Below are 25,229 nucleotides of genomic sequence, written 5' to 3'. Positions count from 1 at the left end.
ATAAAACCAAAATTGCACTTTTTGGCCATCAGACTAAACATTGTATTTGGCATAAGCCAAACACCACACATCATCAAAAACACACCATCCCTACTATGAAGTATGGTGGTGGCTGCATCATGCTGTGGGGATGCTTCACTGTAACAGGCCTTCAAAGGCCTGTGAAGGTAGAGCGTAAAATGAATGCAGCAAAATACACAAAAATTCTGGAGGAACACCTGATGTAGTCGGCAAGAAAACTGAAACTTGGGAGAAGATTTGTTTTTCAGCAAGACAATGTTCCCAAGCATAAAGCCAAAGCTACACAGGAGTGGTTCAAAAACAACAAAGTTAATGTCCTGGAGTGGCCAAGTGAGAGTCCAGACCTTAATCCCATTGAGAATTTGTGGCTGGACTTGAAAAGGGCTGCTCACTCACAAACTCCATGCAATCTGACAGAGCTTGAGCAGTTTTGTAAAGAACAGGGAAAATAGCAGTGTCCAGATGTGCAAAGCTGATAGAGACCTATCCACGTGGACTCAAGGCTGTAATTGCTGCCAACGGTGCATCTACTGGCTTGCAGGGGATGAATACTTATGCATTAATTATTCTGTGTCTTATATTTGTCATTAAGTTAGATCACTCTGTAGAGATCTGTTTTCACTTTGACACAAAAGAGCCTTTTTCTGTTCTTAGTGTCAAAAAAGCCTAATTAAATCCACTGTAATTCAATGTTGTAAAACAATAAAACATAAAAACTTCGGGGGGGGGGTGAATACTTTTTATAGGTATTGTACATAACAACTGTAATTCTTTTTTTCTCTATTATCATGTATTGCATTGTACTGCTGCCGCAAAGTTAACAAATTTCACGACATGCCAGTGATATTAAACCTGATTCTGATTCACAAGAATCAACTGTGCACAACTGCAGGTCACATCATTTATTTACAGTGCACTACAGAACTGCTAATCGTTGAGTAATGATGTATATCATAAGTAAGCTCCACTTACTATCAGAAGAATCACTACAATCACATTCTTCAACCGGGACTCAGATGATCCATTTAGATCCCAGAGTGAAGGGGATGTAAATGGATCCAAGTTGAAATGCTACCCCTGTTGCAGTACTGAGGGAATGCTGCATTGGTGAAGGCATCATCTCTTATATGAACTGCAAGATGAAGGAAAACTATCTCTTCCTAAGTGAACACAGATCTGGCAGAACTATTTCAAAGAAGATTAGGGAAGTTCTCTCTATGGGTTTTGGACAATATCTATCCCTCTATTAGCATCACTAAAAGCAAATCACTTAATTGAGATTACTGCGTCGTTCGTGGGAGCTTGTTCCTGATTCTGCTTAACAAGTGATGGCACTTCAAGATCCGGTGCACATTACTCTCAATGGGTTTCACGGGAAGCAAAGCTGGAGATAATTAAGCTGCTGACGATATCATGACCTCCAATACACGTTGCATCTCCAAAGGGAATCAAACGCTCAGTTGACTTTTTAAAGATTTTTATTTAGAGATGCAACATGGTAACAGGCCCTTACAACCCAATGAGGCCACGCCGCACTATTACATTCATGTGACCAATTAACCTCCTCTTACACCTTTGGTGTGTGGGAAGCAACCAGAGCACCTGGAGGAAACCCACACTGCCATAGGGAAAATGTATCAATTCCTTAAAGACTGCAACATGAATTGAATCCAGGACACTGGTGCGGTAATGTCGTTATGCTAACTGCTACACAAACATGCCGCCCCAAGTAAAATCTTCCACCTATCTCAAAGTAAAATTATATAGATTATTTTTTGCATTTTAGCAACTGGCAGTTTGTTTTATTCACATCACCAGCCTTAAATCAATTACAGATTTTACTTTCATGTGAATTAGGTAGAAGATGCTCTGTGAAAGTGCACATACACCAACCTCAACTGGAAATAAGACAGAGAAAGAAAAATCACTCTCACGAGATTGTCTTAATCAGTGTTCTTCATTCATTAGAAGAAATACATGAATTTATAGAGTACTTTTTAACCCCATGCTTTTTAAAGCACTTAATGAACAAAGAATTACTTCTGAAATATAGTCACTGTTGCTTACCTGACAGCCAATTTGTACAGTGCAACAACCAAGTGATGGTTATTCTATTCTGACAGCAGTGTGTGAGGAATGATTGTTGGCCAAGATATTGGGATAATGTCTCGCTCTTCTAAGAATGTACCATGAGCTCTTTTACATTCTCCTCAAAGGAGAGTTCAGAGACACAGTGGCACAACCAGTAGGGCAAGATCTCCAGCAAAGTGCTCTCCCTCAGGACTGGCACAAAACTGCTGCTTAATTTGCCAGCTGACTCCGACTGAAGCCACAGTCTCCAATTCAACAGGCTGCACACTCAGGTGGATTGGAACTCAAGTATCCATTCTGAAGCCCAGTTAGGAAGAGAGTCTAGTGAAGGCTGGAGAGAGGAACTTGTATGTGGGTAGGTGACTGGCCATAACATACGGGTTGGATGTTACAGATTCTCTGCGAGACTTAACCAGGAGAGAATAAAGACACAAAACTTGTAGCTTAATCCAAACTCAATCTTTCCTTAGCAGATGCTTTAGTGCTTTATGAGAGATTTTAAAGAACTAATGCATTGTACCTTTGAACAGATAAATTTGTAAATGGTTGACACTATCAGTACATACAGGCAAACATTTGGAAATGCTTCTTATCCAGTGCTAGCTCCTACCTGTCAGAATCATCACTGAAGAAATAATGGATGTTTCCATAGCTTCCAACGTCATTATCTGTTGCCTGAAGAAAAGAACATTTAGATATAAAATTAATAGAAAACAGAAGTCCAAAATCCACCACTGGTTTTAGGCAACCATATTCAGTAATGGTCTTTCACTTTGTTAACATTTACTGAACAATGTTCTAACAAAATTCATTCAAACATTACTTCCACAGTCAGGCCGTCAAGTGACAAACATTACTCTCACTGAGCTAGAGAAGACTGAGGGTGACACGGGTAAACTTGAATTCCATGGTTTTCCGTGAATATGTGGTGGAAGGAACAGAAGAACAAATTTCAGGATTGGCACAAAGTTAGAAAAGCAAGATTCTCTCTCTCACACACACACATCAGATGATGGAAAAACTTGTTGAAAAAGATCAAGTCAACCACTTTTGGTCAGTGGAGATAGTACAAGCTTCACTTAACTCAGGCCAGCTTGTTGGCCTGGACCGAGTCCGGTTTCTCCCCGAGAAGGCTCTGGACATTTAGTAGAATAAGGAACTACGTGAAGAAGGGAGGGGGAGCAGTAAATTTAAGTCTAGTCGAGAGGACTTCTTTGATCAGATTACAAAATGAGAAAATGGATTTCAAATGAGTAATTCAAAGTGGGCTGTGAAAGCCTGATCCTGTCTGGTCTTAGAGGCTAAACTGCTGGGAATACCGTATGGTGAGGTGTTTATGAGGAGAGAAGACTGCTAACAGGATATCCCTTTCAAAGCTTACAGCTGATTAAAACTAGTTTCCTAAGATGTCCCGGTATTCACAACAGCTTCCAAAGTGACTTGACATTTGATCCAAGCAGCAAACAAATCTGGAAGTGAAGAGACTATTCTGGAGCCCAAATGAGGCTGAAGGAGACACAAGATGCTGAAATATGGAGTAACACACAAAAAGCTTGAGGAACTCAGTGGATCAATAAAAATATCGAATGTCTCTTTCTCTCCATAGTAGACTGGCATACTGACCTCTACCTTGTTGAGGCCCAGTGCCAACTCTCAGACATTTCCTTTTACTTACCCCTCGAACAGGACCCCACTAAGGAATGCCAGGCCATTGTGTCCCACACTATCACCAACGTTATTGACTTTGGGGATCTCCCATCCATCACCACCAACCTCACAGTTCCCGCAGCCCACACCTCCAGTTTCTACCTCCTACCCAAAATCCACAAACCTGCTTGTTTCAGTTTGTTCCTGCCTCAATGAACTCATATCTCTATTCCTTGACTCTGTTTTATCCCCCCTGGTTCAGTCCCTTCTGACCTACATCTGTGACACCTCACACATTCTTGATCTTTTCAAGAATTTCAGGTTCCCTGACCCATCATCTTATTTTTACTATGGATGTCCAGTCCCTATACACCTCCATCCCCCACCAGGAAGGCCTCAAAACTCTCCAATTCTTACTGGACACCATATCCAACGAGTTCCCCCTCCATCACCACTCTCTTCTGTCTAATGGAACTTGTCCCAACTCTAAATAATTTCTCCTTTGGCTCCTCCTACTTCCTTCAAACCAAAGGGGTTACCATGGGCACTCGCATGGGTCCCAGCTATGCCGGCCTGTTTGTCGGCTACACAAAACAGTCTATGTTCCAAGCCTACACTGTTAACCGTCCTGCAGTTTTCCTCTGCTACATCGATGACCGCCTTGGTGCTGCGTACTGCACCGTGCCGAACTCGTCGATTTCATCCACTTTGTCTCTAACTTCCACCCTGCACTCAAATTCATCTAGTCCATTTCTGACTCTTCCCTTCCCTTTCTCAATCTCACTGTCTCTATCTCCAGAGACAGCTTATCCACTGGTGTCTATTATAAACCAACAAACTCTTACAGCTGCCTGGACTATACCTCCTCCCACCCTACTACTTGTAAAAATGCCATCCCCTTCTCTCAATTCCTCTGTCTCCGCCGCATCTGCTCTCGGAATGAGGCTTTTCATTCTAGAACAAAGGAGATGTCCTTCTTTTTCAAAGGAAGGGGCTATCCTTCCTCCACCATCAGCGCTGCTCTCAACTGCATCTCTTCCATTTCACCACATCTGCTCATACCCCAGCCTCCTGCCACCCTACCGGGGATAGGGTGCCTCTTGTCTTCATCTACCACCCCACCAGCCTCTGTGTCCTCTCCCTCCCCCCACTTTCTGCTTTCCACGGGGATTGCTCCCTATGCGACTTCCTTGTCCATTCATCCCTCCCCATTGATCTCCCTCCTGGCACTTATCCTTGCGAGCACAACAAGTGCTACATCTGCCCCTACACCTCCCTCACTACCATTCAGAGGACCAAACAGACCTTCCATCTGAGTGACACTTCACCTGTGAGACTGTTGGGGTCACATACTGTGTTCATTGCTCTCGGTGTGGCCTTCTGTTTATCAGTGAGAACCGATGTAGGTTGGGAGACCACTTCGCAAAGCATCTATGCTCTGTCCACCAAAACAAGCAGGATCTCACAGTGGCCACCCATTTTAATTCCACTTCCCATTCCCATATGTGCATCCCTGGCCTCTTACACTGTTGTGATAAGGCCACACTTAGGTTAAAGGAACAACACCTTATATTCTGTTTGCGTAGCCTCCAACCTGATGGCATGAACATCGATTTCTCAAACTTCCAGTAAAGCCTCCACCCACCCCCCTTCACTATTTCTTATCCCCTTTTCCCTCTCTCATGTTATCTCCTTGCCCACCCATTGCCTCCCTCTGGTGCTCCTCCCTTTTTTCTTTCTCCATGGCCTTCTGTCTCTTTCACCAATCAACTTTCCAGTTCTTTGCTTCATCTCTCCCCCTCCAGGTTTCACCTACCACCTTGTATTTCTCTCTCCCCTCCTTCACCTTTTAAATCTTCTCCTCAGCTTTTTTTCACCAATCCTGCTGAAGGGTTTCTGCCCGAAACATCGACTGTGCTTTTTTCCATAGATGCTGCCTGGCCTGCTGAGTTCCTCCAACATTTTGTGTGTGTGTTGCTCTCTCCATTAATGCTGCCTGATCTGCAAAATTCCCCCATTTTATTGTATGTTGTTCCTGATTGGGCTATATCTAGTGAACTCAATATACTGTATATTGAAGTTAAAATTAAAACACAAAAATATAAACCAAAAACCCAAAAATTTGCTTACCAACTATATCTCTTGATGTTATCAGATGACTTGATATGCATGTTTCCACCTCTGTTAATAGACCTTAGCATCACCAGTACAAGTCCACAGTCAGTACTGAGGTTAAAAGCTGAAACCTTGATTGCACAAATTCAGCTGATATCACCAGGTTGGGAGCTTTCTTATGCAAGGTAGGGGTGTGGTGGTGGGGAAGAGATTTGTTTCATTTTCAAGCACTTGTGTTTAACCTTGTAAACAGAAATGAAGTAATAACAAGTATGGAGCTTTGCCAGTATAATCATATGGGCTATGAACTGCAATTAAATAGAGACTTCAAAGTCACAATGAGTGGGATCTTAGCATTGTGCCAATAAGGGATGTCTAGAATTCTGTGCTTCATTAGCCATAATCTACATACCCCACTAAAGCTGAAAAGATCTCATGGAATCTCAAACAAAAAGAACAAAAGACATGAGTTTCTTAGGTGTGTGGCATCTGTGGTTACTTTGGGAACTGCAGAAACAGTCACAATTTAACATGCAGCTGGAGATTTCATGCAAGCTGGACAACCATAATAGTAGTTAACTAGCGTTCACCAGCAACTTTGATGTGTGTTGCTTGAATTTCCAGCATCTGCAGAATTCCTCGTGTTTATGATCATAGTTAATCCAATTTATCACACCCCACCCCCTCCATGTCGATTATGTTATTGCTTGTGGTTCCATGTGTTTCGCCTGTTCCCTCCAAGACAGAAGGTCCATTCCTAGATTTAAGTATAAAAACCAAGTATGACACTGCAGTTCCGGTCTTTGGAAGGTAAACCAAGATGCCATTTTAATTTCCAAGCAGGTACACCAGATCCCACTAGGCAACTTAAGTAAAAGTAGGGGAAGTTCCTTCTCTGGCCAATATTTATTTTTCATTGGACAGCACAAACAGATAACCAAGTAATTATCACACCTGCTGACAAAATCTTTCAGTGTATAAACTAGCCTCTGAGTTTCTTGCTCACTTCAGTGATATTCATTCAAACATACCTGATAGATGTACAGGTGTTCTGGGAAGCTTTGAAAATGAGCAATGCACAATATTTCTTTATTATATCCACAACCTAATCACAGAATCTACCTCAGTTTCCCTCTGACCAGTTGTTGGCTACCTTTGTGGCTGGCTTGTGCAAATGCTTAACAAACTCTTCGACTCATTTAAGCTGGCAATGTTGCAGCATTTACACTGTTAGATTCAGAATTCTATTCCATGACTACTGCATCCAAGGAACCAATTTCTCTTGCCCATTCACAGGGACACTGCAGAACTGTTTCCTATTTATTATTCAGCCTCCTTACAATCTTTATTGCAGTAAAACCTTACAAGGTCAGGTAAAGTACCATGAACTGAATGCAAAATGATGCTACAACTCCGCTTTGCCTTAACCTTAAATCCTATGGGAACACTTAATATTAAATCAATATGACACCACCATTTCTGATTGAGACTCAATTTAATTCCAATTATTACCAAATTATTGGCAGGTTTCAGCTGTTGACATTACGATTGCTGAACACTGTTGACTGGTCAAACTCATTTCACTTAAGACTCTTAAACCTAGCAGAAAGATAAATCTTTCATCTCATGAGAATACGATGGATTCGAACTCATGACTTATCTTGAAGATTCTGTGGCTCCCAAATTGGATGTAACTGTCTCCAAGCTTGTTTACAATTTTACAAGCAGTGCTCAAACTGTTGTGATTGAAAGTCAAGCATTTTTATCTTTTAGTGCAAAATCCCCTTACATAGTGAACTGGTTTATTATTGTTACGTGTACTGAGCTGCAGTAAAAATTTTACTCACAGAACGTTAAGCATTGTACTGGTGCACATCATGTAAAATACTATAGGTTGCAACTTTAGACAAAAGGTCGGTTCCATGGCCATTGCTCTATGACCATGGAATGGATCTCGTCTCGTTCAGTTCCTCGGTCCTGAAGAAGGGTCTCGGCCCAAAACGTCGACTATTTATTCATTTCCATAGGTGCTGCATGACCTGCTGAGTTCCTCCAGCATTTTCGGCGTGCTGCTTTGAATTTCCAGCATCTGCAGACTTTCTCCTGTTTACAGTAACTTTTTTTGTTTTGCACGCTATCCATACAGATCACCTCATCACATCTGTACATCAAGGTAGTACAAGGGAAAATCAACAACAATGCAGAATAAAGTGCAGTACAGGCAGACAAAGTGCAAAGTCATGGTGAGGTAGATTGTGATGTTAAGAGTTAATCTGACCGTACAAAAAAATCCATTCCATAGTTTTAGAACAATGACTATCGAACTGACCTTTTGTCTAAAGTTGCAACCTATGGTATTTTGAATGAAATGCACTTGTGCAATGCTTTAAGATAAGTGACTGAAAAAATTACAAGTACTTTTATCCTTCAGTACAAAATTCAGAATCAGGTTTATTATCACCAACATGTGTCGTGAAATTTGTCCACTTAGATTTGTCCCTTACAATTTGTCCCAAAGCAGTAAATGTTCAAAGTTCAAAATAAATTTATTATCAAGGTATGTATATGTCACCATATATTATCCTGCAATTTGCTTTCTTACAGGCATTCAATAGAGAAATACAATCATATCACTGAAAATGGAACTTAGAAAAATAGAGGACTATGGGTAACCCTAGGTAATTCTAAGATTAGTACATGTTCGGGACAGCTTTGTGGGCTGAAGGGCCTGTATTGTGCTATAGGTTTTCTATGTTTCTAAAAACTACAAACAAAAACTGGCAACTGATATGCAAATGCAGACAATCTATGCAAATTAAATAATTAATTAATACTGAGAACATGAGTTGTAAAGTCCCTGAATCTGAGTCCATAGGTTGTGGAATCAGTTGAGGTGAGTGAAGTTCTCTACACTGGTTTATGAGCCTGATGGTTGAAGGGCAACAACTGTTCCTGAATCTGTTAGTATAAGACCTAAGGTTTATGTACCTCCTGTCAAATGGTAGTTGCAAGAAGAGGGCATGGTCTGAATGGTGTGGGTCCTGGACGATTGCTGCAGTCCTGTGGCAGCAATCCATAAAAATATGCCCAATGGTGGGGAGGACTTTGAATATGTAGTGGACTGGGATGTATCCACTACTTTTTGTAGGCTTTTCCATCCTTGGGCATTGGTATTACCATACCAGGCCATGATTCAAACAGTCAGGATAATCTCCAATGTACATCTGCAGAAGTTTGTCAAAGTTGCAGATGACATACCAAATCTGTGCAATCTTCTAACAATGTAGAGATGTTGTTGTGCTGGTCCCAGAACAGATACTTTCATTTGATAACTTCAAGAAATTTAAAGTTACTGACCTTCTTCACTCCTGATCCACAAAAACAATAATCAACTATCTGACTATTGAAATTTCCACCAGCTGCTGACTTGTGCACTCACCCTGAACACTTCAACAGTGGTTCATGCACCTCCTGCATTCACCCAGGCACAGGGCCAGTGCAATTCTTTAAATCCCACATGGTTCTGTTTCCCAGTGCTGCACAGTACCCCTTGTGTCCCATCAGCATGCTACTTATTTATAAGCAGTATAACTAAGCATATTTAATGACTTAGCATTCTCTTAAAGGCCAACACCACTTAAAAATGAGGCACACAGTCAGAGCAGGACAGTCTGGGTACATACAGCATATTTCCCCCCTGAGGACGTAAGTAAACCAGATGGGTTTTTACATTGATCACTTAATTTCACGGCTAGCGTTACTGACACCAGCTTTTGATTCCAGATTTGTTTAATTAAAGGAATTTCAATTCCACCAGCTGCTGTGAAGAGATGTAAACAGCAGATGAATGATCCACGCTTCTGGGCACTTGTTCTATGACGTTAACCACCACAACATTTATTGAGAACTATTTCCATATTTAATTGTTTCACAACGCACTTATCCGAGAGTTGAAGCTCTCAGAATGATACAACCATTTAGAGTCACAGAGTATAGAGGCATCCGTCAGTCTTTGCGAGACCATGGATCTGCGCCTGGAAGGTCTTCGCTCTCCAGGGAGCAGGCCTGGGCAAGGTTGTATGGAAGACCGGCAGTTACCCATGCTGCAAGTCTCCCCTCTCCACGACACCGATGTTGTCCAAGGGAAGAACAAGGGCCGATACAGTTTGGCACCAGTGTCGTCCTGTGTGGTTAAGTGCCTTGCTCAAGGACACAACACGCTGCCTCAGCTGGGACTCGAACACACAACCTTCAGATCGCTAGTCGAATGCCTTAACCACTTGGCCACGTCCCTACAGTCACAGAGTAATACAGCACAGAAACAGGCCCAACTTGTCCAAACCTATCAAGGTGCCGATCTAGACCAGGTCATGTTTGGCCTCTATCCTTTGCTATCCATATACCTCTCCAAAGCCCTTTAAATGCATCATCTACCTTCTCTGGCAGCTCGTTTCGCCTATGCACCATCCTTCTGTGCAAAGTAGTTGCCCCTCAGGTCCTTTTTCAATCTTTCCCTCTCACTTTAATCCTATGCCCTCTCGGAAAGTGCTAAAATAATCACAACTTGAAAAGTATTTCTGGAATTTCGGAACCGCAGGGCACAAAGTGTTTCACTGATGCCGGCAGCTGCTAGAAATTCTTTGCAGTTTCTGCAGGCGTGTGTGGAATGAGTGTATGTACATGTGCAAGATGTGCATCTGTGTCTGCAGGAAATAAGTGTATGTGTGCATGTGTGCAAGAGCTGGATATCACTCTCAGCTCTTGAACATGCAGCAGGGCAGCCTGATCCTACTATTGTTTACCAGTTAGGGTCTGACTGTCAGCATTTTTTTAATACAGTTACCTTTAGAATAAAATAACAGCTATTTATGCAACACATAAAATGCTGGAGGCACTCAGCAAGCCAGGCAGCATCTATGGAAAAGAGTACAGTTGACATTTTGGGCCAAGACCCTTCAGCAGGACTGGAGAGAAAAAAAAGAGGAGGAGGGGAGGTAGAAAAAAAGGTGGGGTTTGGGGAGGTAGAAACACAAGGTGATAGATGAAACAGGGAGGGGGAGGGGTGAAGTAAAGAGCTGGGAAGTTGATTGGTGGAAGAGATACAGGGCTGGAGAAGGGAGAAACTAACAGGTGAGGACAGAAGCCATGGAAGAAAGAAAAGGTGGAGGAGCACTACAGGGAGGTGATGGGCTGGTAGGGAGATAAGGTGAGGGAGGGAAAAGGGGATGGGGAATGGTGAAGGGGAGGAGGCTATTACTGGAAGTTCGAGAAATCGATGTTCTTTCTATCAGTTTGGAGGCTACCCAGATGGTTTTGCTTTTGCACCTGAGTGTGGCCTCATCGCGACAGTACAGGAGGCCATGGACTGACATGTTGGAATGGGAATGAGAAGTGGAATTAAAATGGGTGCCCACTGGGAGATCCTGGTACTCCTGATGTGGCCTTCTGCATTTCGGTGAGACCCAATGTAGATTGGGGGACCGCTTCACTAAGCACCTACACTCTGTCTGCAAGAAAAAGCAGTATCTCCCTGTTGCCATCCAGTTTAATTCCACTTCTGATTCCCATTCCCTTGTCAGTTTATAGCCTCCTCCACTATCGCGATGAGGTTGGAGGAGTAACACCTTATATTCTGTCTGTGCAGCCTCCAACCTGATGGCATGAACATTGTTTCTTGAACTTTCGGTAATATCCCCCCCAACTCACCATTGCCACTTCCCACTCTCCCCTTATCTCCTTACTTGCCCATCACCTGCCCTCTTCTTTCTTTTTGCCGTGGCCTTCTGTCCCGCTTCTCCAGTCCTGTATCTCGTTCACCAATCAACTTCCCAGCTCTTTACTTCACCACCCTCCCCCCCCCCCCACCCCGGTTTCACTTATCACCTTGTGCTTCTATCTTCCCTCCTCCGCCCCCCCCCCCACACTTCTTACTCTGACTCATCCTTTTTTCCCTCCAGTCCTGATGAAGAGTCTCGGCTCGAAATGTTGGCTGTTCTCTTTTCCATAGATGCTGACTGGCCTGCTGAGTTCCTTCAGCATTTTGTGTGTGTTGATTGGATTTCCAGCATCTGCGAATTTTCTCTTGCTTGTAACAGCTATTTATACATATTGAAATAAACAGTTTGTTACTATAGTTATATAAAGCAATTTCAATTGTTACTAAATGTCTATGAATATCAGAGAGATTACAGAAATATAATGCATCAAGCCTTTGTTGAACAGAGCAGGAGTGAGTGCTGTGTATCTAATATTTCAGTAATATTTGAGTAATATTGTAACTTTACTGTTTGATTAAGTACCTAAATGAACTTTCTCAGAATTCCTCCCGATTAAGTGATATTGTTCTTTAAATAGGGGGACTAAAAATGATCACAGCAGTTTTGTGAAATTTCTGTGGGGCTTTCATGCAGCTTCAGGGCTGTGTGTCAGTCATGGCTACAAGCTGCACTGGGGCTCCACTGGGGACTGTACTGGCTCCTTTCCTGTTTACCCTATATAGCTCGGACTTGAGATACAACACTGCGTCATGTCATCTGCAGAAATCCTCTGATGACTAAGCAATAGTTGGGTGTTTAAAGGGAGGTCAGGAGGATGAATACAGGGCTCTCGTGGAGGACTTTGTCAAATGGTGCAAGCTGAATCATCTGTAGCTCAACATCAGTAAGAGAAAGGAGATGGTGAAGAACTTTACGAAGATTAAGCCTGCACTGCTCCCTGTTACAATTGATGGTGAGGACCTACAAGTACCTGGGGGTGCACCTGGATGACAGACTTGAGTGGAGCCCAACACAGAGGCTGTGTACAAGAGGGAACAGAGACGCCTCTACTTCCTGAGGAGACTGAGGTCCTTTGGAGTATGCAAGCCTCTCCTTCATATGTTCTACCACAGGGGTCCCCAACCTTTTTGCACCGCGGACCGGTTTATTATTGACAATATTCTTGTTGATCGGACGACCCGGGGGCGGGGGGGGGGGTGGGTGGATAGGGTTGCCAACAGACAAGATTAGCAGTCAAATACGTTGTGTTTACCCCAAGAAAGACTGCCATGACCATGAAGCCTTGCGCAGGCACCTGTGTGCGCAAGCATGATTTTTTCTACAAATCATTTTTTGACAATTCTGTTCAGTGAAACTACACTGTACCTACATTATTTCTACTTTATATAGGCTGTGCATTTATCATATCATTCCTGCTTTTACTATATGTTACTGTTATTTTAGGTTTTATGTGTTATTTGGTATGATTTGGTAGGTTATTTTTTGGGTCTGGGAACGCTCAAAAGATTTTCCCACATAAGTTAATGGTAATTGCTTCTTTGCTTTATGCCATTTCGGCACGAAAGGTTTCATAGGAATGCTCTACCTTAGCGGGGGAAATACGGGACAAGGGCGGTCCCATATGGGAGAAACTAATTTAGCCCAATATACGATATATCCCAGCTAATACGGGACAGTTGGCAACCCTAGTTCAGAGTGTTAATCATGACCGGAATATAGGTGATAAGTCAACTATAAGTCACTCATAAGTGGCTAATACACTCAAAATTTCATTTCTAAAAGGGTTTATCTAACGAATTTAATATTAAAAACACAGCGCATATTTTCCTCGCATGAATATAGTGATAAGTCAATTATAAGTCACTTATAAGTCAATATCATCATAACATTTTAAGTAACATTTGGATATTAAACACACAGCACATATTTTCCCCGTATGAACATATAAAATCATTGCAACACACCAATATTGCTGAATCAGTGGGAGCCCTGGGCTTGTTTTCCTGCAATGAGACGGTCCCATCGAGGGGTGATGGGAGACAGCGATACTCGAAGGGGGTTCCTTATGTCCACTCTATTCCGCAATTTAGTTTTAGTTGCATTCATTGCAGAAAAGCCCGCTTTGCAGAGATATGATGTTGGAAATGGAAGCAACGTTTTCAGTGCTTCCGTGGCTATCTCAGGATATTCAGCCTTGACTTTGATCCAGAATGCAGGCATGAGATGTTATGTCAAACGTACTTTTCAGCCGGTCATCATTTGCAAACTCGACGTGTTGATCTTCTTCCCGCGCTGACGTGGATGATACACTGGGGACATTCACAAATGGGTCACGGACCCATTCCTTTGCACGTCTTGGGTCGCGTGCACCTTGGGTCACTGATGACCTCGCGTGCGTTAAAATTCAACAGTGGGCATGACAGGGAATGAGGAAAGGTGCAGCTAACTCATATTGCTAAATCATATTGTTTCCTCGCAGCCTGGTAGTGCATGCTTTGCGGCCCGGTAGTTGGGGACCGCTGTTCTATCAGACTGTTGTCGCCAGTACAGACTTCTGTGCAGTGGCGTTCTGGGGCGATGGGTGATGCCAACAAGCTCAACAAACTAATTAGAAAGGCTGGCTCTGTTATCAGAGTCAAACTGGACACACTGGAGGCTGTGGTAGAACAAAGGACCCTACAAAACATCCTGGCAATTCTGGACAATGTTTCTCACCCTCTGCATATAATCTTGGCTGAACAGAGGAGCACTTCAATTAATAGACTAAGTCAACTGCATTGCTCCAAAGAGCGCTATATGCGGTCATTCTTACAGTTGGCAATTAGGCTCTATAATGAGTCAATCTATAGCCAGGGAGGAGGTGATGCCCCCCCCCCCCTTTTAGACTGTTTGACGCAACTTATTTTTATTCTTTATTACTTTTCTTCTAATATTTGCATATTTGTGCACTTGTAAAGCTACTGTGACACTGTAATTCCCTTTGGGATCAATAAAGTATCTATCTATCTACCCTGGAATTGGTTTCACTAGTATTTTGTACAACTGCAGTAAAACTTCCCCACTGTTATGCACTAACAAATTGAAATAAGGGCGAGCACTCTATTCATTCTTCCCTATTAACTGCCACACTTGGGTGCTAGATTCCTGCACTTCATGTGCAAGAGTTCCCAAATGCCTGTGATACACCTTTCAGAAACTTTTCTCTGTTTAAATAGTACTCTGTCTTTTGTTCTCACTTCCAAAATGAAGATGACATTTTCCAACATTATATTCCATTTGCTAACTTCCTGCCCATTCAGTCAACCTACCAAAACCTCTCTGCAAAATTTGAACCCTCCTCATAACTTGCCTTCCTAAATATGTTTGTGTCATCTGTGAATGAGGCTACAGTATATGTGCTTTCCTCCTCCAAGTATTATTACATTGTAAATCACTGCACTGGTTATAGCCGTCTTCCTGAAAATGCTCCCCTATCTCTACTCACAGCTTCCTGTCTGCTTCCTAATCCTCTCTCCATACCAATATGTTTCATTTATATCATCACCATGGGTTTTCATTGTGTGACTCAATCCAGGTACCTTGTCAAATGCCCATCAGATAGCCAAATACATCTGAGACTACCTCAAAAATCTCTAACAAAATCATCATACCCAAGTTCCCCTTTATGAACTCTAAATGATTAGATCACCCTTCTCCAAATGTGCTGCCATTACTTTGCTAATACAGTAATGAAATCTGATATTTTTTTCAATAATAGATCTTAGACTAATCAGCATTAAGTGATTTTTTGGTTTCCTGTTCCCTTTTAAACAGTTTTACATCAGCAAAAGAGCCTGTTTCAGTGCTGTCTGACTTGACGAACATTTTCATTTCTAATCGGTCTTAATTCGCAACTGGGTTATCAACTTACAGTTATGTGTTCAAGAGTCTATTCACATCTTTGCAAAAATCTCACTGCTGGGTCCTGCTCTGTATTTCTCTTCACACAATATCAAAGCCATGACTTGCAATTGTAATCAGAATAAATACACACTAAACCAAAGGAAATGAATATCAGCCAAGGCCCATAACAGGTGGAAGACGTGACACTGCCTCTCCGCTAAAATATCATTGACTTGAAACCGTTTCCTCTCCACAGACACCACCTGGCATCTGCATCAGTATCATTTCCACTTCAATTTCTACCTCATTGTTTCTTAGACGGGAATGGTCACAAATTATGCAACATCTTAATTTGTTTAAATCTGGCTACAGTTTAGATTCACCTGAAGATCGGCTTTGAAGCAAATGAAGGCTAAATCCAACAGAAGTGCCTCAGTGAAATGAAACGATAAAGCAGCGCTTGGCTATCCTTTGACACTCCATTACCTCTGCATCAGAAATACTCTGTCGCCTCTACTGCACCATTTCTTCCAATTTGTGCACAATTACTTCCAGCCATTATCATCAATTGAAGATTCAGCAGTGAGCTTGTCACCTTGGACAGGACTCGAAATAAAATTATGCCTTACTCAGGGACCAGTCGACTAGCCGATATGCGTCCTCTTTCGTTTTAATCCAAATATGGTCGAGCTACTTCTAAACCATGGAAAACAGAGGTAACCATTCATTATCACCCGCTCCTGTAAGGCCAGAGTGACATAACCAATATAATAAAAGTTGACAGAATGCTTTTAGATAAAGAGCTTCTGCTTTTATTTAAACTACGAATAAAATTGATGGAAATCAAATTGCTTTTGCCAGAAGCTCTTTTAAAAAGAGTCATAAAGGAATCCAATTATTAAATGTCAAAAACTTGTCAGAAGCTGTGATGACCTGAAGCCATCAAATACAACTGAATTCCATTACTTGCGCGCCAATCCAAACAGAAGATTTACAGAGAAAGGTGAGAGAGGTAGGCATCAGTGGTCGTATTGTGCGAGTGAATTAGACTAAGGGTCAGCTTTATTTTGTGGCCTATGGATTACTGACAATTCACATTTCATTGCTTGCTGTATCCCCAATGTATTCTTGAGAAGTCATAACTTTCTTGTTCTTTCTGAACAATGCATGCCATTTCCAATGCTATTTATTAATCCAAAATGTAGTGTCACAATGGGCATTTTACTATATCAAAAAGTTCATTAACTGTACTGTGTGAAGGACATGCACTTATGTGTCAGTTTCCAAAGCATGCCCTATCCTTTACTACATTGCAGATTAAATATTAGCTTCTTTACCTGCAGTCAGAAAAGTAATCATAAACAAATAATTGGTAATTAATTATTTTAACTGAAGGATAATCATTTGCTGGGATACCCGAATTTCATAAAAATAATACTTTAAGAATGTTTCGTTCCGTAGATACAATTGTATTTGATCTTTCAATGCCATTGTATCATGGCAAATTGGGCACAGATTAATAAATATTCCTGTACTGAATACGGTTGGGTTGGGTTGTTTTCTGATCTTGGCAATTCATTTGCAAATATTTTGTCACTATACGAGCAGCCATCATCAGTGCACTATCCATTTCTGGTGTGTCCTCTGAATGCTTGGCCTTTATATACTTATCAATCAGCTGATTTGTCATCATTACGACGTAGGGAGGGGGTGTCGTCGCTGGTGGCGAACTCTGTGCATTGTCTGGAATTTCGCCCACATTGTACTGCATATAGTTATGTCAATTACATGGTGGCGTCGGGACTTATCGATAGACTAAGAAAATTGGAAAATTTCCTTCTCTAAAGGAGATCAATGAAATAGACAAGTCTTTAATGACAGGCTGGTAGTGACATGAACACCATTACAAAAACAACCTTTTTACTACACATCTATTTATTTTAATTCATGGCGTTAGTGTTCAATGGTTCCATGTTGACATTCTAGCTTATTTCTCCAGATCAATACCTGGACGTCTGTATAGTGACATAACAACATCACCATATCCCTTTCTCCCTCCTGCCCAGCAAATTGTGTTCAAAATCCAAGTCTGACCCCCCCTCCCCCCCCCACCAACTTCCCCAATCATGTGGCAATCTGAATGTAAGGAGCTTTTTACAGTTATGATTCTTCTCTCCTCACCATCTCTGCTCTGCTAGCAAGATGTGTTTCCACAATGAAAAGAAGCCTCACAGTAACAACAATCTCTGCTGCATATGGATGAGTATTACCAGCTGCAAAAGCTGACCTGAACTGAACTCACATCCAACAAAATACAAATTGGCACATCATATAATTTAATTATTTTATGTTCTTGACATATCAGTGATTTGAAAGAACATGATGAGAATCCAAAATCGTTTGAAGTTTTTCAGTAAAGCACCCAGAGACACCATAGGAGTGTATCAGTTAGAAATCAAGACTCAGTCACAGATATATGTACCTGGCGGATTATCTTCAATTGTGACTTGAATTGTCAAGGTGCTAAAGTTGCAAAATCTTCTCCTCTCCCCCCCCCCCCACTACTAACTGTGCTGTGGTATAAAACTCTATGAGTATCCTCTCTGGATGGAATGCCGTGGTTCAAGAAGATAACCACTCATGGCCAGTAGGAGTTGGTCAATAAATACTGGCATCATCCATGCAATGTGAATTAATAGTTAAGCAAAGGTCTACCCCCTTTCATATTTAGTAAAACCTCCCTTAATGTTTGGTCAACTTTGTCATTAATGGAGAATAAGGTTAGGTTGACACAAGAGGACAGAAATGAAAGAATATAGAAATATATAATTGCAAGGTCTGAAGGAGGTGACAAAGAAAGGGAGAGGGAAGAGAAGTTCAAAAAGTTTAAGGTATATTTTTTTTACCAAAGTACTTTTATATCACCATATGCTACTCTGAGATTCATTTTCTTGCAGGCATTCACAATAGAACAAAGAAACACTACAGAATAAATGAAAAACTACACACAAAACTGACAATCAATTAGCAAAAGACAAACTGCAAATACAATAAAAATAATAATAATAATAATAATAATTAAACAATAATTAAATAAATAATACCGAGAACACAAGTTAGACAGTCAGTGGCATTAAGTCCATAGGTTATGAAATTAATTCAGAGTTGAAGTGAGGGAAGTTATCTACACTGGTTCAGGAACCTGATGGTAGAAGGGTGATAATGGTTCCTTAATATACCTATCAATCAGCTGATTTGTCGTCATTATGACGTAGGGAGGGGGTGTCGTCGCTGGTGGCAAACTCTGTGCGTTGTCTGGAATTTTTCTCACATTGTACTGCATATAGTTATGTCAGTTACATGTTGGCGTCAGGACTTATCGGTAGACTAAGAATCTATGGAACCTATGTCTCCTGTATCTCTTTCTTAATGGTAGTAGCGAGAAGACAGCATGATCTGGATGGTGGGGGTCCTTGAAGTGTCCTAGTGCCAGCACTTCTTGTAGATGTGCTCAATTGTAGGGAATGCTGTGTATTTAATATTTGTAATATTTGAGTAATATTATAAACATATTGTTTAAGCATTCTTTATTTGTTTAAATCATTCATTATAGATCATATATAAAAATATGTGAATTGCATACATCAAGATGCTAACATGTGAGATGTACATGCCTCACTTAAAATAAACATGAAGTTAGACTCGGATTTTGGACTCCCTAGTTTTTCCTGCAATTCATTTTTATGCTTTGAAGTTACAAAACAGGATTTTTAAAAATGAATCTGAGCCAACTAGGCGTCCACTAGTCTTGTAAGACCATGGACCTGCGCCTGGAAAGTCTTCACTCTCCAGGACGCAAGCCTGGGCAAGGTTGTATGGAAGACTGGCCAATGCTGCAAGTCTCCCCTCTCCACGACACCGATGTTGTCCAAGGAAAGGGCAAGGACCGAGTCGTCGCAGAGCACTGTGTGGTTAAGTGCCTTGCTCAAGGACACAACACGCTGTCTCGGCTGGGGCTCGAACTCACCACCTTCAGATCACTAGTCGAATGCCTTAACCACTTGGCCACATGCCCACACTCCGAGTCAACTACATGTCTATTAAAGCACGGTGAAACATTCAAGTTTAAAGAAAGTGCAGGGAGAAAAGGTCGAGTAAATAAAATGTAGTGCAGCATGTGCAGAGATATTTGAATTAAAAAAAGGAAGAATTCACTGTTTCATAAACAGAAAGTACCGGGTGATGATAATCATTAAAAAGGAGAGCAGAAATGGCTGGCTATATTGGAAAGATTGACACATCTGATTACACAACAGATAAATGGATTTTGTATATTGAATAGATTGAGCAGTATTTTAAAGCACATGAAATAGTCAATGAGAAACAAGTACCAATTTTGCTGAGTGCATTGGGTTTAAAGGCACAGCTTGCTTTGAAGTCTAACGGCTTCAGCCAAACCAGCTGAAATGAGCTTTCCTGATACTGTGAAAGTAATGCAGGAACATTTAGACCCAAAACCATTGTTGACTGCAGAGCGCTTTAGGTTAAGTGGAATCAAAAGGAAGGAGAGTCTATTTCAGCATACGTGAACTGAAGAGCTTGCCTGAGCTCTGTCTGTTCAGTGATGGACTTACTGATGCACTGAAAATCTTACAAGAAAACATTCAAAAATGGCTCCTAAATGAAGCACAACTCATATTTAAGAGAATAGTTCAAATTGCTGTATCAATGGAAATAGCATACAGAGATGCAATTGAGTTATAGTTAAGAATGAAGGCAAGCGTGAACAAATTTGCAACATCTAAACAGAAAGCGACCTTGCCTAACAAATGTGTTACCGTTGTGGCAGGACCTCACATACACAGGACCAATGCAGATTTAAAGGTGAAACTTGCAGAAAATGCAATAAAGTAGGACACATATAAAGAGCATATCGAGCAGACAAAAATAAATAGACTGCAGAGAAGAGAAAAGGTCAAGTTGCAGTGTCAAAAATAGCACTAATCTACATGCTGTTGATAAAAAAAATGATAATGATGATTGTAACACAGGACTGAATAGCCTTGAAATTTACAATGTGAAAACTAACAATAGACAATCAATTTGGCTTACAAAGGTTCAAAGGTTCATTTTATTGTCAAAGTATGCATGTACAATACATCTTTGATATTTGTCTACTCCAGATCACCATTAAATACAGAAAGACCATGTGTGTTGATGAAAGAAAAGAAAAAAAAAACCAGAAGTGAATAGCAAATTAACTAAAATAGAAATGGACACTGGCTCACTGTTTCAGTCATTCCACAAAATGAGTTTGAACTGCATTTCAAAGATACTAAACTGAAGCCTGCAGAAATCAAGCTAAGAATTTGTACTTGAGAAAAGACAACTCCTGTGAGAATGACATTCATAACAGTGAAATACAACAACCAACAAGCAACAATGGGCTTCTATGTGGTGAAAACAGGAGGACCAGTATCATGGGCTGTGATTGGCTGAGCCAACTACAATTTGATTGGCGAGCCATCCACCATTTGCATGCCGTATCCCCTGCAACAGTCAAGTAAAACGAATTAAGTTGTTGCATTCACCAGCAACTTTGATGTGTGTTGCTTGAATTTCCAGCATCTGCAGATTTCCTTGTGTTTAAGTTAGGTAACGGTTGACACCACAACTATCTCCATGCTGTCCTCCAAACAGAGGGAAAACAGGTGCTGGTGCCAACCTCTGTGCCTCTGGTTGGAAAGCATATTGGATCAAGAGAGGACCATGCTGCTCAGAGGAGTCATTAAAGTGACGAAAGCAGTGGTCCGACTACAATAGTTTTTGTAGAAAGCTTCTGATAAGTTAATCATACAGTTACTTGCAAAAAGTGGCTTGTTTTTACACTGAAAGAAAGTTCAAGGAGCTTTAGGAAAGTTGCAAGTGTTCAGCTTTTGTGAGTATAAAAACCCAGAATCTATTTTGCATGCATTAAGGTTATTGCATAAACTTCAAGTGGGTGGCAAAAAGCTGCTTATAAAAGTAGGTGCAAGGATCAAAGCCCAATTGAGTGAATGGAAGGCCAAAACGAAAGGAGTCAATCAAGATACAAGAACAGAGGATTCATCAGATGATGCTTTGGTTGAGGAAACCAAGAGGAGAGATCAGATCATAAAGGCAGCAATATAAGAATTAATAAACACACATAAAAGTTGCTGGTGAACGCAGCAGGCCAGGCAGCATCTCTAGGAAGAGGTGCAGTCGACGTTTCAGGCCGAGATCCTTCGTCAGGACGAAGGGTCTCGGCCTGAAACGTCGACTGCACCTCTTCCTAGAGATGCTGCCTGGCCTGCTGCGTTCACCAGCAACTTTTATGTGTGTTGCTTGAATTTCCAGCATCTGCAGAATTCCTGTTGTTTGCGTTAAGAATTAATAACTCCAGTTAACTAAATGCACCTTCCTAAAATTAAGATGCTCATCCTAGAAAGAAGTATAAGGAAAAGAAAAAGAAATACAAGTTGAAAACAAGAGAAGAGAATGAGCTGGAGCACGTGAGCAAGAAAGAGAAAGGTGTGAAACAGAGAAAGGCCAGAAAAGGAGATGAAAACTGTCCAAACTGTAAAAAACCAGTTCCTGCAATCATAGAGTCAACTCTGGACCACTACAGAGGATGCCCAAGAACCTGCGATTGTTTCACAGCCTCAAGTCTCACCTGCCAAGCAGAGTGACACCCTTTATCAGGAAGGATGTTATGGCACAAGAGTAAAAAATCCTCCATGGTGATGAAATCCTTAGGCTTGAATGGGACAATTCAATATTTACAATGCAGTGGATGCCTGTATATAGTAGCTGTATTATGTAGTACATTGTGTACATGGTTGATGCATTCTATATTGTTGGAGTTTATAGCTAAGCAGGGAGGAGTGTTGTGCATTTAGTATTTCAGTAATATTTGAGTAATATAAATATTTTGTTTGATTAAGCATTCTTTATTTGTTTAAATAACTCACTACAGGTAATATGTAAAAATATGTGAATTAGAGATATCATGACGCCACCACATGATACTTGCATGCCTCGCTTGATGTAAACTCAAAGTTAGTCATTCATTTCGGACCCCCTTGTTTCTCTTGCAATTAGTCTTTATGTTTGCATTTACAAAACATAACAGGGAGGGCTTTTCCTGTGCTGGACCCATCACTTTTTGTAGGCTTTTCCATTCTTGGGCATTGATGTTTCCATACTCGGCTATGATGCAACCAGTCAGGATACTCTCCACTGTGCATCTACAGTAGTTCCAATATGAATGCAGGAAGGAAGTGAAAATGAAGTGCTATTTTCTGAAATATACCAGTAATGCTGGACTGAGACTCAGTTTAAGGCAGCATCATCCATTGATGACTGTCACAGCTGGCTGCCCGTAAAGCTTTTACTCTGTACCATTCCAAGGATAGGTATTGGAAGAACTATGAAGTGAAGAGCATGAACCAGCTCTTGGTACGAATGAAAGGTTATCTTGAACAAAGGAATATCCAGCAAGGAGATATTACAGCAAACAATGGATCAATGATACTGGAAGCAAATCTCATCTCAGTAGCACTTTCATTCTCCAACTTGTACTGTGCTTGACACTTGATAAAAGAGGAAATTACACTTTCCATCTCCCCCATTTCCTGAAGCAGGACAAAAGCAAAAATACCTCATCAGATTGGAGAGAGTTCTCGCATTGTGAGCCTCTCTAAAGGTAATTACAATGCGACTAGTTGTGTGCTGGTCATCTATACACAAACTAAGCTATAGTCCAATGCTATCTGACTGAAAGCCAAGTTCACTGCTACTGAGATTTGCCATAACTACTTACCACAGAATAAAACTAAGATAGGAAGATATGTGTATTTAACAGATTCACAAACAGGAGCAAAGCAACTGTTTATGTTTTGATGGAATCTATAGCCTGAGCAGCAGGAATGATAGATTTTAAAAAACTGGTTAAGATTTTTACTGCTATGCTGTGAGGTATTTTATCTTAGCAGTTTCTGTTAAAGCAGTGTGATCTGCTGGCAAGAGTGTTTTGACTTTGGCTAAAGGAGCAATGTTGCCCAACTTTGGAATGTTGTGTCAGCCAATCAGGATTGTGGGATGTGAGAGAAGTTTCTAGAGAGCTGGCCGGGGACAGATCTCTGAAGGATAGTGGACTGGGTTGGGGTCTTTTTGGCAGGAGCTACTGAGCAGGGCACAAAGAAAGATACCGCAGTATGCAGTTCGAAGGAGAGTCCCTGTTGTAGGAAGTGCTTTGTGCAGATGAATGGCTCCAAGAAGGCAGGGCCAATACTCCTGAGAGAGCCAGTTCATTCAAGATGGTCTTCAAGGGAAGTTCAGGCTGTGGAGGGTGCTTTCATGCAGACTGTGGATCTAGCACGTGAGTAAAGTGATACACCTCAAGCTACTCCAGAAATGAGCTCCAATGTTTGCAATATTGGATTGATTTTACTGTAGTAGGCCCTTTTAGTTTTATTTTTCATAACTTTAAAGTTGGTAAATATATTTCTTTATAATTTTATGCTGATGTACAGTCTATTAATTTTCTGGTGAATGATAAATTTGCATGGAGCAGTATTTACACAGCTCTCGCAACAATTAATGTTCCTTCATTGAAACATCCCAACCTTCCTGTTTGGTTAAACACCAAATCATAATGACTCTAGACATATACTGTTTATGAAAGGTGGCCTTCTCACTGCTAAGTCATCTGGCTGTTAGCAGAGTTAGCTAACGAATGAAGTTTGCATACGAGCCCCAGGTGAGCGGGTTACACTGGATAAGATACAGACTCAAAAACCAAAACTACAGGTGCTGGAAATCTGTGATAAAAACGTGAAATACTGGAAACACTCATTCTGATTATGGGTGTCTGACCTTGAGGTAATTTGGAGAGTATCTATTTAAGTAAATTGATCACAATCCTCAGCCATCCAAAACTTTGGAAATTTAAAAATTTGAAATTAGGATCAGAAGTTAAGCGAGGCAGTCATACATATAATGTTTCACAGAAGGAACTGCCTCAAAATTGCAAGTTGGGTCTTTTTTTTGGACCATCTGCTGTGTGACAACATTATTTATGATTTAATTGAAGGAAAAAATCAATCAAGGTTATTAAACTTATAACATCTGATCACATTTGACCTTGCATCACATAAATAAATAAAATTTCAAAGACTATTGGGAAAGTATTCTGAAATGTTGAAAGATAACTACCTGGGTATTACTGCTCATATCTGCATTAAGTAAGGAGCAAATCTAATCAATTATTTAATTTTGTAGGAATGCACACTTGCTTCGTTTGAAGTTTATATTACGTTCTGAAAGCTAGCTGAACATGTCTAACACGAGGAAACACACACATTCTTTTTCTGTCTCTCCCCCTCTGTCCCTCTCACTATAACCCCTTGCCCATCCTCTGGTTTCCCCCCCCCCCTTTTCTTTCTCCCTAGGCCTCCTGTCCCATGATCCTCTCATATCCCTTTTGCCAATCAACTGTCCAGCTCTTGGCTCCATCCCTCCCCCTCCTGTCTTCTTCTATCATTTTGGATCTCCCCCTCCCCCTTCCACTTTCAAATCTCTTACTAGCTCTTCCTTCACTTAGTCCTGACGAAGGGTCTCGGTCCGAAACGTCAACTGTACCTCTTCCTAGAGATGCTGCCTGGCCTGCTGCGT

At 41.2% G+C, this 25,229-nt stretch overlaps 1 protein-coding gene across 13 annotated transcripts in view; it reads right to left on the bottom strand.

The window, feature by feature from the left end:
- The window catches only part of cdh23 (cadherin-related 23), a 1,156,658-nt gene that overhangs the window by 531,669 nt on the left and 599,760 nt on the right, over positions 1-25,229 (bottom strand). For all 13 annotated transcript variants that reach the window (XM_072282605.1, XM_072282606.1, XM_072282607.1 and 10 more), the window contains exon 14: positions 2,723-2,787. In XM_072282605.1, coding sequence (XP_072138706.1) covers positions 2,723-2,787 — 65 coding nt within the window. The remainder of the gene's footprint in view (positions 1-2,722; positions 2,788-25,229) is intronic.

This window comes from Mobula birostris, chromosome 18 (genome assembly GCF_030028105.1).
Source record: "Mobula birostris isolate sMobBir1 chromosome 18, sMobBir1.hap1, whole genome shotgun sequence".
In the NCBI taxonomy this organism is placed as follows: domain Eukaryota; kingdom Metazoa; phylum Chordata; class Chondrichthyes; order Myliobatiformes; family Myliobatidae; genus Mobula; species Mobula birostris.
Note: the sequence above shows the minus strand (reverse complement) of the source record. Positions and strands in the feature narration are given on the sequence as shown.